This window comes from Dermochelys coriacea, chromosome 13 (genome assembly GCF_009764565.3).
Source record: "Dermochelys coriacea isolate rDerCor1 chromosome 13, rDerCor1.pri.v4, whole genome shotgun sequence".
Lineage (NCBI taxonomy): Eukaryota > Metazoa > Chordata > Testudines > Dermochelyidae > Dermochelys > Dermochelys coriacea.
The window spans coordinates 16,375,119-16,392,031 of NC_050080.1; the positions used below are offsets into that span (position 1 = coordinate 16,375,119).

Sequence of the window (16,913 nt, forward strand, 5' to 3'; positions counted from 1 at the left end):
GGGCTGAAGGTGATGGCTAGTGGCGTTCTGTTATTTTCTTTGTTGGGCCTGTCCTGTAGTAGGTGACTTCTGGGTACTCTTCTGGCTCTGTCAATCTGTTTCTTCACTTCAGCAGGTGGGTACTGTAGTTGTAAGAATGCTTGATAGAGATCTTGTAGGTGTTTGTCTCTGTCTGAGGGGTTGGAGCAAATGCGGTTGTATCTTAGAGCTTGGCTGTGGGCAATGGATCGTGTGATGTGGTCTGGATGAAAGCTGGATGTATGTAGGTAAGTATAGCAGTCAGTAGGTTTCCAGTATAGGGTGATGTTTGTGACCATTGCTTATTTGCACTGTAGTATCCAGAAAGTGGATCTCTTGTGTGGACTGGTCCAGGCTGAGGTTGATGGTGGGATGGAAATTGTTGAAATCATGGTAGAATTCCTCAAGGCTTCTTTTCTATGGGTCCAGATGATGAAGATGTCATCAATGTAGCGCAAGTAGAGTAGGGGCATTAGGGGACGAAAGCTGAGGAAATGTTGTTCTAAGTCGGCCATAAAATTGTTGGCATATTGTGGGGCCGTGTGGGTACCCATAGCAGTGCCACTGATTTGAAGGTATACATTGTCCCCAAATGTGAAATGGATTTTTTCACTAGCACAGGTGCACACCATAACTCATCTAAACTTTTGAAATGGAAAACCAGTTTCAGATGGTGCCCCCAACCAATATGAGAAGGAAATGCCTTGCAAAGCAAGGCAAGGAACAGACCTAGTCAGCATTTAACAGAATGTGGCAGAGCTTCAATTTTCTTGAGAAGCAGAGGCAACCACCGTCCTCCTTGGGATCAACAGTTCGGTGTCTGTAATGAATCCAAACCGCTCTTGCTGGGAGGCAGGGGTGTGTGTGTGTGTGAGACAGAGTCAGTGTCATAATGCATTTCATATTTCAGGGGTTGCAGTATATTGCAGACTCTCTCATTTTATACTTGCAAAGTGCTGAGTTCCCCTTTGGTACAGCAGAATGCTAACTTACTCTCCACTACCTCAAACCCAGCTATGTTTGTGAAGTACCCATCAAATCAATGAGAGCAGCACCTTTACTGCTGGCTGTTCTCAGCTCCATCACCATCAGGGCTGGAAAAGGTCTTGGAATATTTGGTAACAACTCTGAACTCTGATGCAAAGTTCAGATCTGAAGGACTTGTGGGTTTAGGCCCCTGTTCAGGAATGGGAAACAACCTGACTCTAATCCTCTTGGGTTCTCAAACCCTAGTTCTGTTTCTAAGAATAGTTGGAAACCCAGCTTGACTTCTGCTTTGGTGCTGTCTTTGGCTACCAACAGGTGAAATACTTTGAAGCGCCTTCCCACAAGTCTTCCAACCAAAATGTAGCTAAGTAGCTGGCCTTTCAGGTTGCTCTCTGGAACATACAACATTCGTGGAGTATCCTACACTGTTTTCCAATGCCTTTTTGTGAGCAAATAGTTCCTCACACATCCTGCAATTTTCTTCCACACCTGTTTAGCTCAGTGTTGTTGCTGTAGTTCAGATGCTTTTGACCAGACTGATATTTTGTTGAAGTTTTTTGTTTTCAAGCACTTGAAGTAAAGGAAAACATGCTTATATAGCAGAGCTCAAGGCCTGCACCTGTTTATAATGCTCGGGGGGGGGGGGGGGGACACTGGTGCCTAACACTAGCTCATATTATTTTTGGCTGTGTTTTTGTTTTGGTTTTTTTGTTGCATCTACTCTGAGGTTTTGTGAGGGCCCTAGCATTTTTTCTTTGGAAACTTGAGCTAGTAACTAGCTTGACAGCAAAGCCTCATTCCACAAGCATTGACCACTGTGGATCTGATTGCTGATCTCTGCATTATCTGTCATACCCTAGGATGCTGGAACAATTTTTATGGGGGGTGGGATGCTGATCATGGAAACCAGGGTTTCCATCTATTTGGTGTTTTGTTACTATTCCAAGCTAGAGAGGCACCCTTACTTCCAGCATCACTAATTATACCTATGTGTGGATTTACATGCATGCCATTTGCAGTTGTAAGCAAAGGCCATCAGGCTAGAATTGGCCAAAATTTTTAATGTGATATGACTTTAATGCTAAAAATCCTTTGTCAAAATGGAAACTTCCATGGTAAATGTATAGTTGGTTTATTTTGGTTTTTTTTAATTGACAGTTTTTTCAGGTTTTTGCTTGAACGCTAAACCTATTTATATTTTTAGCAACCACAAACTAGTTTGAGAGTGGAGGAGCAGCAGCAAGGTATCTTCGGGCTTTCAACAAACGAACTTTTTGAAGAAAACAACCACTTGCAAATTTCTTTGCAAGAACAAACACTTCCCTACATACTCCTGGCCCTAAATGAGTAAGAACCTTGTATTGGAAAAAGTGATCTGAAGCCCTGAGTGCATTGTTGGAAGTGCTTTTGCTATGTTGAATGAGTCTTTAAACCTTCTCTTGCCATAGTATCTCTGTCAGAACCTGAGGAGCACAGTTCTGAGTGTAACTACACAGAGCTGAGCCTGGAAGAGATCTCTTCCAATCTAATTTTCCCTCACCAAGGGCAAATAACTGCCAAGGATGAACACCATTGCTTTGTGTTTAATCCTGCTAGTGCTGTTTCTATAATTGTGTGCACACAAACTCCTGCGCCTCTGGGGGAAGGAAGGGTAGTAATCCACTTCCTGGACACTACGGTGCTAATAAGAGATAGTCACATAACCACCACCCTATACCTTCTTGTTCTGGGATTTTGTGTTTAATCCCTCAACTTCATGGACTATATTTTAAAAACTCAACTAGCCAATTGGCACCTGACTGATCTCCCTTGCATGCTGTTGCTTCTCTTGGCACTTAGCAGCAACTGCAGTGTGCAAATGACCTACTAATACCATTCTACATACAAACCCACTCAATTCTGATTAAGGCCAGGTCTACACTGAGAGTGCTTGTCTAACAGAGCTATACAGGTATTCTGTGTTCCTGGCACAAGAACAGTTTTGCTGGTATAACCATGTTTATGCTAGGGACTTTTTGCTAGCCTAGCTATGTTGATCAGGGATCGTGCCCCTCACTAATGTAGTTATGCTGGCAGAAGTTGGTAGAATAGACCTGGCCTAAGGCTTTCAGTCTGTCTCTACTTGCTTCAGACTATGAAGCCTTTGAGGATCAAATGCTGCTGTGTTTATGCTGATTGAGGGGGTCTTTTTTCTTTTTCCCTCATAGCTGTCTACTAACACCTCAGTTCTAAGACAGTGGCCTGAAGAATTGAATGAAAAATACAACCAATAGTCAAGCCTGCCTCTCAATTTAGGAATTGTCTGAGCAGATTCCTAATTTTTCTGATTTTTTTTTTCTTTATTTAAAATGATTTGCTTAACAATTCCAGCCCAGAATCCCTTTAAGCTGTGTGAATCAAAACGTGGCTCACTGTAGTTGGACTCTGAGGTCATATGGTATGGTTTCTGGGCTGTGACTGGAGGAGTAATTCAGAATGGAAGCTGGCAGGTTTTGTGTTTATGAATTAAAAATTCACTTTCTGCAAATATTTCACAATGGGAAAACTTGCTGTTTTCTACTAACACTTTCTGTAGCTATTGTAGTGAATGCAGTGTGGCATAAACCAACATACAGGAGCCATGAATGTAAGTGAAGTGACTTGATTTTAAAAACTCAGATAATTACCAGGAAATCAGTGGTGCAAGTAGAAATAGTTTCTTGCTAGTACACTGCACTCATGGGATGGACACAAAGGCAAGGCACGTGACCTCCGTATGTGACTTTTCCCCATCCCCTCCCCATGATCCCCATCCATCCCACGTTACCTGTGGGGGAAGCTCTATCCTCCCACTGCTGCACTGGAGACTTCTGCTGTATAGACCCCAGCCAGAAGGACGCGGGAGCTGCAGCTGCATCTCCTGGTTAGGGGCAGTACAGCTGTGCCAGAGGAGCTGGTGGTGTGGGACCATCTAACTGCCCTATGTTCTGCTCCTTTTGCCACTCAGTTCCTGAGAGATCAGGGTTCTCTGGAACCATAGCACCAAAAGGAGCAGAAGAACGTATGGCTGCCAGGCAGCCCCATGCCAGCAGCTCCTCTACACAGCTGCTGTACTGCCCTCAGCCCTGTCCACAGGCAGGGCTGCTCTACAGACCCCAGGCACGAGGACTCTGATGCAGCTGCATGGAAAGGCAGGCTGGGGGTAGGCTCCTCCTATGTCTTTCTGGTACACCGTACCAGCTATAAATATCTGACTGGTACAGCGTACTTGCACCACTGCTGGTAATACTTGGCAGCATTGGTCCAGCTGTAACGCTCTTTTTTGCCTCCAAGAAACAAGAGGTTTTCAACGTGGCGACTGCCCTGCTGTGACCAACGTTAATGGTGATATACATCCCCTCTGAGCTAATCTCCCTCCCCCCAAGGAATCTTGATGCTTGCCAGAGAATTTCTGCCATATTTCTCTAATGTGTAAGATTTGTGCAATACCTTGGTATCCTACCAAGCAGCTTCTCTAGAGCACTTGCACATGGAAGGGGCCAGTTCCTAGTCTCTGACAGCTTATCTGATGTTTTATACAGAGGAATATTTGCACAGTGATAAGATAAGGGTGTTTCAATTTTAAAAAATAAAACCCCTTCCACTAACAGCTCTTTTCAGAGCAACAGCAGCTTTCCCCCCTAAAATGAGACACCCAAACATCCCTCCTGGGCCAGCTTCCACCCCAGTAGCTGTGGAGTGAGAGCTCTAACTGCACCTTGCTTTTTTTGGTTTTTGAACTGTACATGCTCTCTTAGCCGAGATAGCTCTGATAAACCTCCTACTGCCTCCTTTGCAGACTTCAGTTGGTGGGGGTATTTCTACACTGCAGTCAGAGGTAGTTGGACCTATGCTAGTTTTAATCAAGCTAGCATAGCTAAACATGACAGTGAAGCTGCATCAGCAAGGGCTTCATGAAGGGCTGTACTAGCCCACCCAGAACTAGGGGGTCAATTCTCACCTCGCATTGCTAGGCCTGGCTAGGATTTGCAGCACCTTCTCTTCACTGCTACTTTTAGCTGGGCTAGCTAGATTAAAGTTAGTGTAGGTATGCCTACCTGAGCTGTGCTCACACCTCCAGCTGTGAGATAGACATACCTTAAGAGCTTTGTTTAGGGGAGGAGGGTTGGAAGTTTGGGGGGAGAGGGCGTAGATGCTCTTCTGGCTTGGGAAGGGGACCTGGTCACCAGGCCACCCCAGACAGCAACAAGAATCACAAAGGGAACATTCTCTCTCAAGGCTGCACCCCTCACTGTGGTATCATAGCACCATCTGGCCCATGATGATTCCCATAATGGCTGCAAGTTTGTTGGAGTGAATCCCACCAAGGCTGCCTCATTGTTTGAATGGAGTGAAGGGGCCGGGGAGGAGGAATACAACCCTGACAAAAACCTTTGGTTTGAAATACCTGCCTTTTGGGACATTCCTAATGGCAGATGTGGTTGGGAAAAAGTGAAGCGGACTGAACCAAGGATCAAGCCACCCAGACAGCTCTGGACCTTGGCAAGTAGATGTAAATGTAGCACTGCTTCCCCCTGCAAATGGTAGTCGTACAGTTTAGGGCTGTGGCTGTTTCTGTGTGCTTCAGTACTACGTGGGAACAGTAGGGCTAAAACTCAGATCCTGCTGCTCTAAAAGCTCAGGCTCCTATCACTTGAGATAGGGAAAAAATCTGACTTGTTTGCAATATAGGGTCTGGCCCAGAGGTGGGCAAACTATGGCCTGCAGGCCACATCCAGCCCATGGGACCCTCCTGCCCAGCTCCTGGCCCAGAAGGCTAGTCCCTGGTCCCTCCCCTGGTGTTCTCCCTCCCCCACAGCCTCAGCACACCGCGCCACCAGCGCAATGCTCTGGGGGGCCAGGCAGCGCAGTTGCAGAGCCGCAGCCTGACCCGGTGCTCTGGGCAGCACGGCTGTAGCGCCGCCAACCACCAGTGCTCCAGGCAGCACAATCAGGGGAAGGAAGGGGATTGGATCGAGGGCAGGGGAGTTGGGGGTGGTGGTCGGGGGCAGGGGTTTGGATAGGGGTTGGGGCAGTCAAAGGGCAGGAAACGGGGGTTGAATGGGGGCAGGGGTCCCAGGGGGTCAGTCAGGAATGAGAGGGGGGGTTAGATGGGGAAGCAGGGGGCAGTCAGGGGTGGGGGTGGTGAGGGAGCAGAGAGTGGTGGATGGGGCAGGTGTCCGGGGGGGGGGGGGGGGTTAGATAAGAGGTGTGTGCCAGGCCATGCATGGCTGTTTGGGGAGACACAGCCTCCATCCAATTTTGGAAACCCGATGTGGCCCTCAGGCCAAAAAGTTTGCCTGCCCCTGGTCTGGCCCGGCTCATGGCTGAGCAGCTCCCATTCTCTCCCATTCAGTATCATGGTCATTCCCTCTCCCTCACATGAGCCATGTCATCAATTCATCTCTGTACTTCACAGTGTTTTCTGGCTGATACCCTGAGATGTACTCCATAAAGGCATACGTCTACACTGCACATTAAACCTGGGCCTGTATGACCCAGCCTTATGGACCCGGTGTTTCCAAGTCTGTGCTTGAGAATCCACAGTGCATTGTAAAGCTGGGTTTACACTTACAGGACCTGGGTCTCTCAGCCATGCTAATGTGTCCATACTGCGCTAAGAAGACCCTCTGACTCAGATCTGTAGCTTGAGCTGTGTCAATACTGCAATATGACAGGGCTTGGACCCAAGTCACAGCAGGACTTGGGCTCTGACGTAACCCCCTAGCAGGATCCTAGGACCCAAGTTCTTGCTAACCTGAGTCCGACTGATTTGTGTGTAGACGAAGGGGGGCTGGGCTTAAATCTGAGTCAGAGCCTGGTCTTAATGTGCAGTGTAAACATACCCTTAATCTTTTTTTCTTTACTATAGGATTATATCAATCTCCTCACAGGAGGAGAATGGCCTTAGGTTGAAATCATTATATCTTTACTCTGTATTCTTTATTTTTACTGCTTTGTTGCTGTATTAAAAACTAAAACTGAAAGTCTTAAACAAAAGGATGCCCCAGCCCCAGCCATCCTCCTCCTAAGAACAAAATGCCATAGATGAAAGCAATTTGCCTCTGTCAGTAAGTCCATGACGTTCTCTGGATAAAGTGCTCTTGCTGTCAGATACCCGATTTAGTTATTTTGCTGCAAAATGAGAAAGTACAGATGGCTGCTAATCTGGCTCCATAGAACTGGCCTGTTTGACAAACTCCAGCTGCGTGACACTGGTTAATTTAGCTAATTGACATGCATTAGGCTGACACTGTGATAGTGATACTTCCATGGTGGGATGACAACAGCATGTTCTAATGAGGGATACTGCTGTCTGTGCCTGAAATGTTTATAGTCAGCTTTCCTCCCTTGCAATAAAAGGGAAATAGAACTTGGCTTTGAATTGAGGGCAAAAGTCTCCATGGAACTAATTTGTGCCCACTATTGTTTGGATCGTTTCAGAACTCCCAGGGGCTCCAGTTGAGGGCAGACACCTTAGCTTTGTGGTTGGCCTTCATTTAAAATATTGCCTGTGGGATCAGAGATAATACGAATGATACATTCCCCTTGTGCACAAAAGTACACCTGAGAGGGGAACAAATTTAATTAAAAGTGCCCTAGCTCTATCAAGAAAGGGGGAGTTCTTGAATTTTCCTCTGCGTTGGAATGCATTGTGGGTGAAGGTTCACACAGCTTTGGCTTAGGGTTCCTCTCTGAGGAAAGAGTTCCCAGCACATGCATCTGCTGGAAAGGGGAAGAGTAGTGATCTTCTCTGGAGCGTTGAGGATAATTGGCAAGTGCTTAGAATAAGGGTTGTTGGACTCTTTACAGCACAGACAGCATCTTATAGGGACAGATGTGTGGAAGCTCCCTTCCCAGCCACAATTGCATGAACTGTATCTCCTGCCATGCACAATGACATAACATCCCTGTGGCAACTACAGCCATTGTGTCTAAGTGTATGTAGGATTAAGACTGTATTTAATACCTTTTTACTGGCTTTTCAAGTTATAGTGTTTTGTCCTTTGTGGAAAAAGTTAGTTACACACTCCTTTTATGCTTCATTTAATATCCCCCGCCCATTTCTGGAGCACCATGCAGCCAATATACCATTCTCCAAGCACCCTGCCATTCATGGGCCATAGCTGGGCAACTACTGTGTGGGATATAAGACCCCACAGAAAGAGAGGGAGCTCTCATCAGACTCTGATCTGATTCTGGGAGAGAAGTCAGCTCAGATTGCTCTGCATTGCTTAGGCTCTGCTGTGATCGCCATGCCTGAAGGATGAGGTTTGTCAGTACTTCTCTCCATGCAAAAGGATGATGCCCCACTCTCTCCCTCTTGCAGCTCAGATGTCAAGGAAATAAGTCAGAGGGGCCGCTTGCCTCCCTCTTCTTTTATCCTAGAGCTGAGTATTAGTTAATAAACTTCAGGGACCAGAATGATGCTACGAGGCTCAAATCCCAGTGGCTATTCCTGTTGCTAAATATCTAAATGCTTCCTGGCCTTTGATAACACTTACCCTTTTGTATTCCCTGCTCATAGCCCATTTGACACAGAGAAGCTGTTTCTGTCCCCTGGAACTACTGCCAAGTTTTCTCTGGGTAGTAGGAAAAGCTCTTTATACAACTGGACTCCGCCAAACACTCCAAGCTTCAGGGAGAAATATTATCTCGTAAGTATGATGGGGGACGTAAAACACTGCACAAACAGTGAGCTGGAGCTGTGTGTAGGGCATCAGATTGTTGCAGAAGAGAATTGGATAGACCACAGACACAGGGCAGTATGGAGATCATTATGGGGTGTTTTATTTTTTTAATTTAATACCTGTTGTTTTCAGTCCTATTTTAGAATCTTGAAATGCAAACATTTTTTCCTGCCAAATATTCCCCATGTGCAGTCAGGCATAAATTAGAGCAATCTACACTGGGAACTGGCCAGTCCCAGGAGCAGTGAGCCATAGTGGTGGCTTAAAGGTGGAGTGTAAAGCATCCCCTTCTCTCCCCAGTCTAGTGCCAAGTGCAGTTCAGTTGGACCAGAGAATCTCCTGTGTTTCAAACAGAATTTACACTTAGTGTTGCTGCTTTGTTCCATATGTTCCTGCCTCTTAATAGCACAGGCAATATGTAGCAAAGGCATGGTGTGCGTACACTCCCCTAACCTCAAGACAGGTCCCATATCAGCCTGGTAGTCAGGTTTGTGTGCTCCTGCCAAGCCAGCAGAGGGAGTACAAAACATTGCTTGTAGATAGGTCTTCTGCAAACAATGGCATTATGGGGCTATGTCGTTATTTAATGTGTGTGCTGTATTTATTAATAACTAATCATGAAAATGTTTTCCAGCCAATTTAATATCCTATTGTATTGGGCTGAAGGGGGGTTAGAACCGATTTGTTAAGGTCCCTTTGGAATGAAAAATGTGACAGACAGTGGCATCTTACACTATTTTTTTAACATTCAGTTTAAAGTTCTTTAAATATGGAGTTATTTCTGCCTATCTTCAGCTCTTCCCTGAGGCGAGATCAATGTAAATATTGGACCTGTGCATGGCTTGCCCTGACAGGTCCTCCTGCTCTGGTCTGCAGGGGCTCAGAGGTTTCTCTGGCTATTATAGCTGTCTGTCATCCCAAATCTCTGCAGAAGGGCAAGGCTGAGACTTTCCATCTCTGGGTAAATCTTGTATGTATCAAGTACCTGTACTTACACTTGACCCTGTTTGTTGCAGTCTGTTTCGCAGCAACGAGTGAACCAAGGTGGCATAAACGATGAGGCGCGAGCCCCCTGCATACTGAGCTACTTGGCTGACTGTGACTTTGATGTGCATCTAAGGAATAACAACCACAGCTCTGCAGAGACTGACTCATTCAGCTTCCAGGATCAGAAAGGAACAGAAACCAGAAATGTGACTCCAGCTTCAGACCACAGGACTCTGCCATTGGTTCTTGTACAGGACACCTGTGCAGAAGGAAGACAACACAAGTCTCCAAACCACACAACTCTAGATATCCTGAAAGAGACACCCACCATGGATGGAACTCCAAATAACCCATCCAACCCAAGGGACATTAGCAAAGATGGCAGAGATTCCATCAGCCAGCACTGGAGTCACCAGCCAGTGGAACAAGAAAATGTCCTGTCTGTTGGTCGGAAAAGATTGAACACTGAAGATGACATAAAACCAGCTGGAAGTGCCAAAGTAATTGAGAAACTCCTTCAAGAAGTGTTAAATTTGCTGAAGTCACAGAATCCAGGGCAAACCGAATTGGAGGAATTGGAGTACCAAGTTTTATGCATCAGGGACAAATTAAAGGTGTGGTGTTATTTTCACCTTTGTGCAATAAGCTGTAGTTTTTGCTGTTCATCATTTTTCCTCTTACTATTCTAAAAGGCTCAAAACCACATGATGGAGTATCGGTGACTTCAAAATTTTCAGTGGCACATTCCCAAAATGTTGGTTTGACCATCAGAGCTCAGGCATTTCTCAGATATGGCTGGAAGTCAAGAGAGCTAGCTAAGTGCAACAACATTTCAGTCTGTGTAACATCTCTCATGTACTTTATCCCAACATGCTTTGCAGAGCTGAATAACAGAGGGAAGGAGAAATTAGAAAGCAGAGTATAATCAAGGCCCTGAGCCAAACTGGACCTAAATTCTGTAGTAAGGTCCCTGCATTGTGGGACACTGGTGTGGGATTCCACATTCATTCCAGTTAGATGGAGGGTTTAATGGGGAAAAAAAACTCAAGAAGATTAATAAGGCAATCAAGATATTAGCCACGGTGTTTTATTTTTATATTAAATTCTGATGATACAGTCTGGGATTAGAGGAAACACATTTCATGGTTTTTTTTTTTTTTTCCCTGCTAAAATGATCAGCAGTGAAATTGTTGACAATGTTGGCATGTATGTTGTCATCTATAAGTTTCGGAGTGAACACCCCCTTGATGAATGGGTCAGTCCATCAGAGCTAATGTTTAAGGGCTTCTGCACCCTCAGAAAGATGACAGTTATTCAGATTAAAACTCAGTTTCTGTTTAAGCATGGGCTGCTGGTGGGCACTCCCTTAGGAGAGGCTAGCCCCTGGCCCCAATCCTTCTGCACAAGGCCCCTTCCTGTCTCCCCTCAGCAGAGCCCTGAGCCCCCCGCTCCCACCTCCTGTGGCTGCCCCAGCTGTGCCGGCTGCCCTACCTGAGCTGTGGACCAGCCCAAGCAGCCCCGAGCTCTGAACCGGCCTGAGCTGTCCTAGCCAAGCCAGCCCGAGCAGCCCTAGGCTCGCCTGGGCTGTACTGGCCGACCAACCTGAGCCCCTGAGCAGCCCGTCGCTGGCCAGAGAATGGTAAAGGCTGTGTGCCTCCCACAGCTGTCCATCTCTGGAGTCCAGGGAGATTACTGAGGAACCCGGAAGCTGAATAGCAGATACAGCCTCAGCTGCCCCAGAACCTGCATGACACGTAATAATAAGTAAAAACCCACAAATGGCATCCCACGGCAGTGGCTATTATACCTGCCACCCATATGTTTACGGATATCTTCACAACCATATGAGACTAGAAACATTTTTCCTCCTACATGAAAGATTCTGGAGCACAACTTTGTGGCAAAGGATGGATTGCACTTGTAGTCCCACAGCTGTGGAATACATGAGGCCCTGTGTGTAGGCAAGAGAGAGAAGGCACTGTAGGATTTAAGCTAGATCTGAGATAAGAATGTCACTGACGCTGCTTTCTACTCCTAAATCCTTAGCCCTCAGGAAAATTAAAAAAACATAAATACCTCTCCCCAACCCAACCCAACCCCTTTCCCAAAACTTCTACCCCAAGCAGAGAAAGGGGAGAAATGCCAGACACGCCACAAAGGGGTAGGAGCACGCTATTGAAGGTGCTCAGATACTATAGTGATGGGTGGCATATAAAACTGATAGCTCTAGATCTTAAGAAGGAGAAAAACAGGAAAGTTGTACCAAATGGCAGGATCTGCAGAGAAGGAGGGTCTTACACTCACACAGGTGAGGTTGTAGGAAACCCAAGGAGAATTTTAAAACTGGATAAACCTTTTGAACTAGTTCCTGAAATGAATTGGCAAATCGGTTTCAGGGTGGGGGCGATGTGGCTGAAGTGCTTTGTATGTGTGAAAGGACCAGCTCTTCTGGTGTGTTGTGGATGAGCTGATGGGAGCAAACTGTCCTGTGGTTGAATAGATGGTGATTTGTAGATCAGTATGGGTGAACTGCTGGAGGGGGGTACCGGGGGGGACCAGGATCCTTGCAAAGAACAATAGTTTATTTCCTACCTATCAACAGCTGAAGATGCCTCATCAAAAACATTCATCCATGGAGAGTCTGATGGTGGAGATGGTGCTGGAAAGTTTTGACTTTTTAAACACTGACTGCAGTGCTGATGAGCTTTCCTTATTTGGAAGCATAAGGACAGACAGTACCAGGTGAGCAGACCAGTGCATCCCACTGAGGGGCTGGAGGGATTGACAAGAGGAAGATAAGGAGTTAAATACACTGAACTCAGTTAGGCAATGACTGTGTAGTGGGGGGAGGTTGGTGTCCAGGGTGTGGATACCCAGGAGAGAGAGGAATTGTTTAGGATACTAAGAAACTTACAACTCAGAGCAATAAATGGGTTGAAATTCAGGAATGTTTAGGCTGAATATCTGGAAAAGCCTTCCTCCTTCTAGGCTGAAGAATGGGATAGTTGGGATATTTAAAACTAGCCTTCAGAAAACAGATGTATGGGTATGAAGGGGAACAGGCCAGGAGCAGCTCACAGGTCTCTTCTACTGGGTTCTGTTTCATATTTGTGACCCTTGCTCAAAACACTCAAACTTACCCTTTGGGGTTGTGGGCCTGATCCTGAGAGGTGCTGAGTAGCCCCAGATAGACCAGACTGTAGAGCATCCTTGAGTTGGAGTTGCTAGAGAACAAGATGTTTTTATTTTGCTTTTGCAATACGTCATTCCAAACGGGCCAGCCAGACAACACACATTATCGATGGCAGTGTCCTGTTTGGATGGTGGTCCGCACAAAAACGAGGTCACAGGATTAGCTGACATACTGTTGCCTTCCTGACATGAGAATTAGAGATTTAAATCCCCAACTTCACCTTTGTAGGAAGTTTACACACAACCAAGATTGTTAACAGGCTTACTGCTCCTATAGAGCAGCAGTTATTTTTCAAAAGTGGTGACCACTTTGGTGAGTTTGGGGATTATTATTGAGAAGACAGGAAGAGAAACTTTCACATTCATTTGTTGAAGATATAGGAGTTAATGGCTAGAGGTGCCTTGTGGGTTTTTAAACAACTTTTAATTTTTTCTTGGTGTTTTAGATCCTTCTGCTTCACTGCACACAATGCCTGGTTAACCTTAACTACTTGTTCCCCTTTCTGAACTTCTCTAACAGCACTTACAATGACAACATACTGGGCTATGACAGGAAAACAGAAACGAAAGATTTAACCACAGGGAATGATGATTTAGACAAACTTCTGATAGTTCATCTGCAGTTGTGCAAAGCTCTCTTGCAGGTAAGTAATGGCGTATGGATGAACCCATTTGCAGTGGATTGATACTGGCCCAGATCCTGGGATGCAGTGCAGGCACTTTGCATTGTGCAACAGGCACAAAGCTGACATAGCCAGCCCTATGAGAATCCCCCAAGCACAGAATTATCTGGTAGCATAGTGTGGGAGTAATGGTTTCTATGCCAGACCCTTCTTCTCTGGCTGTTGGTGAAATGGCTGGAGTGAAAGCTGGCATGGCTGGAGTGAAAGCTGGCATGGCTGGGACATGGTTGGAGTGAAAGCTGGCATGGCTGGGACGTACTTCTGCCCCAGCACTTGCTGCTCTATTTGCCTCTCACATCCAAGGGCAGCCTTCAGGCTAGTTTAAGGCAAGTATAAGGCAGGCTTCAGGCTACCCTGATTTATGCTGGAAACCAGTCCTTCACTCAGTTGGTGCAGGATCAGGGAATGCAACACCCATCTTTTCCCCCATTCCTGAGTTGCACTGTGCACTCCATGGCCATAGTTGAGGATCTGGGTCATCATTTATAACCACCAAGAAAAGACAGAACTGGCGATTTATGAGGTTATGTTATAAAGTGGAATGACTAAGAATGGAAATGCAGATCACTTGAGCCAGATTTTCAAACTACAATGCACAGACCTATGTAAAGCGAAATCAGTTGGGCATAAACATCTTCTGCAAAACTGGACCTTTTTTGCTGGAGTAGGAATTAATAGCTCTCCACTCAGCAGACTTATGCATGGTGAGCTGGCTATGAATGAAGTAGGATGGGTTTGGATTGAACTGCATATTGATTGGCAAATGATCAGTTTTTCAGAGAGAAAATTTGGTATCTCTGGAATAAAATAGCCAGTATCCAGGGTAAGTAATGATGATTTCTCTAGAACAGTGCCAGCATTAGACTCGCTGGGGCCCAGAAATCCGAAGCCCCACCCAGGACTGAAGCTGAAGACTGAGCAAGGTATCTTAGTGGGGGCCCCTGTGATGTGGGGTCCCAGGCAATTGCCCTGCTTGCTACCCCCTAACGCTGACTCTGGCTTTTATATGCAGAAAACCAGTTGTTAGGCACAGGTGGGCTGTGGAGTCTTTGTAGCATGTTGGGGGGGCCTCAGAAAGAAAAAGGCTGAGAACATCTGCTCTAGAACACCTCTGGGACTCAGGGGCTGAACAGCCACAATCCCTATTCATTTCACTAGGAGCAGTGGGTGCTCAGCATCAGCTAGGATCAGGCCCTGAAGCACAAAAGGCTTTCTACGAGGATTACACCACGCATCAGTACAATATATCAACCTCGGGCCGCTATTGAACCATGTACAGCAATGTTATAACCGTTTCAGATGGGAAGAGAAGACTTTCCAGTTCAGGGAGAGATGCAAAATGTAATCATAGAATCATAGGACTGGAAGGGACCTTCAAGAGGTCATCTAGTCCAGTCCCTTGCACTCAGGGCAGGACTAAGTATTATCGAGACCATCCCCAATAGGTATTTGTCTAACCTGCTCTTAAAAATCTCCAATGATGGAGATTCCACAACCTCCCTAGGCAATTTATTCCAGTACTTAACTACCCTGACAGTTAGGAAGTTTTTCCTAATGTCCAACCTAACTAGGGTGACTATATTTTCCCAAAGGAAAAATGGGACGCCCCATGGGGCCAGCCTGAGGCCCTCCTCTCCCCTCAGGCATGGGGCAGCCCAAGCCCCCCTGCCACCCACCCACGTGGGACTTACCTGGCCCAAGACGCTGTCCTGAGCCCTCCCTCCTGCATGGGGCTGGCATTTCCGCTTTCCCCCAAGCATGTTCCTCTGTGCCCCGCTAGGGGTCACAACCCATTTCTTTTTGGCAAAACTGGACATGTGTCCAGTTTCCTCTTGCCAAATGATGATCAGTTGGCAAGAGCAAACTGGACAAATGCCCAATTTTGCCAAAAAAGTCGGGACGGCCAGGACAAGGCTTAAGAAGGGGACTGTCCCGGCCAAAACAGGATGCATGGTCACTCTAAATCTATCCCACCCTTGCTGCACTTTAAGCCCATTGCTTCTTGTCCTATCTGTAGAGGTTAATGAGAACAATTTTTCTCCCTCTTCCTTATAACAATCTTTTACATACTTGAAAACTGTTATCATGTTCCCTCTCAGTCTTCTCTTTTCCAGACTAAACAAACACAATTTTTTCAATCTTCCCTCATAGGTAATGTTTTCTAGACCTTTAATCATTTGTGTTGTTCTTCTCTGGACTTTCTCCAATGTGTCCACATTTTTCCTGAAATGCGGTGCCCAGAACTGGACACAATACTCCAGTTGAGGCCTAATTAGCATGGAGTATAGCAGAAGAATTGCTGCTTGTGTCTTGCTTACAACACTCCTGCGAATACATCCCAGAATGATGGGTGGTTTTTTTTTTTTTTTTTTTTCCAACAGTGTTACACTGTTGACTCTCATTTAGTTTGTGATCCTCTATGACTCTGCAAATCCCTTTCCACAGTACTCCTGCCTAGGTAGCCATTTTCCATTCTGTATGTGTGCAACTGATTGATTGTCCCTTCCTAAGTGGCGTGCTCTGCATTTCTCCTTATTGAATTTCATCCTATTTACTTCTGACCAGTTCTCCAGTTGGTCCAGATCATTTTTAATTTTAATCCTATCCTCCAAAGGACTTACAATCCCTCCCAGCTTGGTGTAATCCGCAGACTTTATAAGTGTACTTTCTAAGCTATTCTCTAAATCATTGATGAAGATATTGAACAGAACTGGACCCAGCACCGATTCCTGCGGGACCCCACTTAATATGTGCTTCCAGCTTGACTGTGATCTACTGATAACTACTGTCTGGGAACAGTTTTCCAACCAGTTATGCATCCATCTTATAGTAGCTCCATCTAGCTTGTATTTCCCTAGTTTGTTTATGAGCAAGTCATGAGAGACCGTATCAAAAACCTTACTAAAGTCAAGATATACCACATCTACCGCGTCTCCTCTAGCCACAAGGCTTAGGCTTATTATCCTATCAAAGAAAGCTATTAGGTTGGTTTGACACAACTTCTTCTTGACAAATCCATGCTGACTGTTACTTATCACCTTACTATCTTCTAGGTGTTCACTGATTATTTGCTCCCTTATCTTTCCAGGAACTGAAGTAAAGCTAAGTGGTCTGTAAATCCCTGGGTTGTCCTTATTTCCCTTTTTATAGATTGGCACTATATTTGCCCTTTTCCAGTCCTCTGGAATCTCTCCCATCTTCGATGACTTTTTGAAGATAATCACTAATGGCTCAGATATCTCCTCAGTCAGCTCCTTGAGTACTCTAGGATGGATTTCATCAGGCCCTGGTAACTTGAAGACATCTAACTTTATGTAATTTTTAGCTTGTTTTTTCC

General features: G+C 45.7%; 1 protein-coding gene across 6 annotated transcripts in view; it reads left to right on the forward strand.

Annotated features, from left to right (window-relative positions):
• RIPOR3 (RIPOR family member 3) overlaps positions 1-16,913 on the forward strand; it is a 70,904-nt gene that overhangs the window by 43,745 nt on the left and 10,246 nt on the right. For all 6 annotated transcript variants that reach the window (XM_038369025.2, XM_038369030.2, XM_043495541.1 and 3 more), the window contains 4 exons: positions 8,552-8,681; positions 9,731-10,315; positions 12,304-12,443; positions 13,414-13,537. In XM_038369025.2, the coding sequence (XP_038224953.1) occupies positions 8,552-8,681; positions 9,731-10,315; positions 12,304-12,443; positions 13,414-13,537 (979 nt within the window). The remainder of the gene's footprint in view (positions 1-8,551; positions 8,682-9,730; positions 10,316-12,303; positions 12,444-13,413; positions 13,538-16,913) is intronic.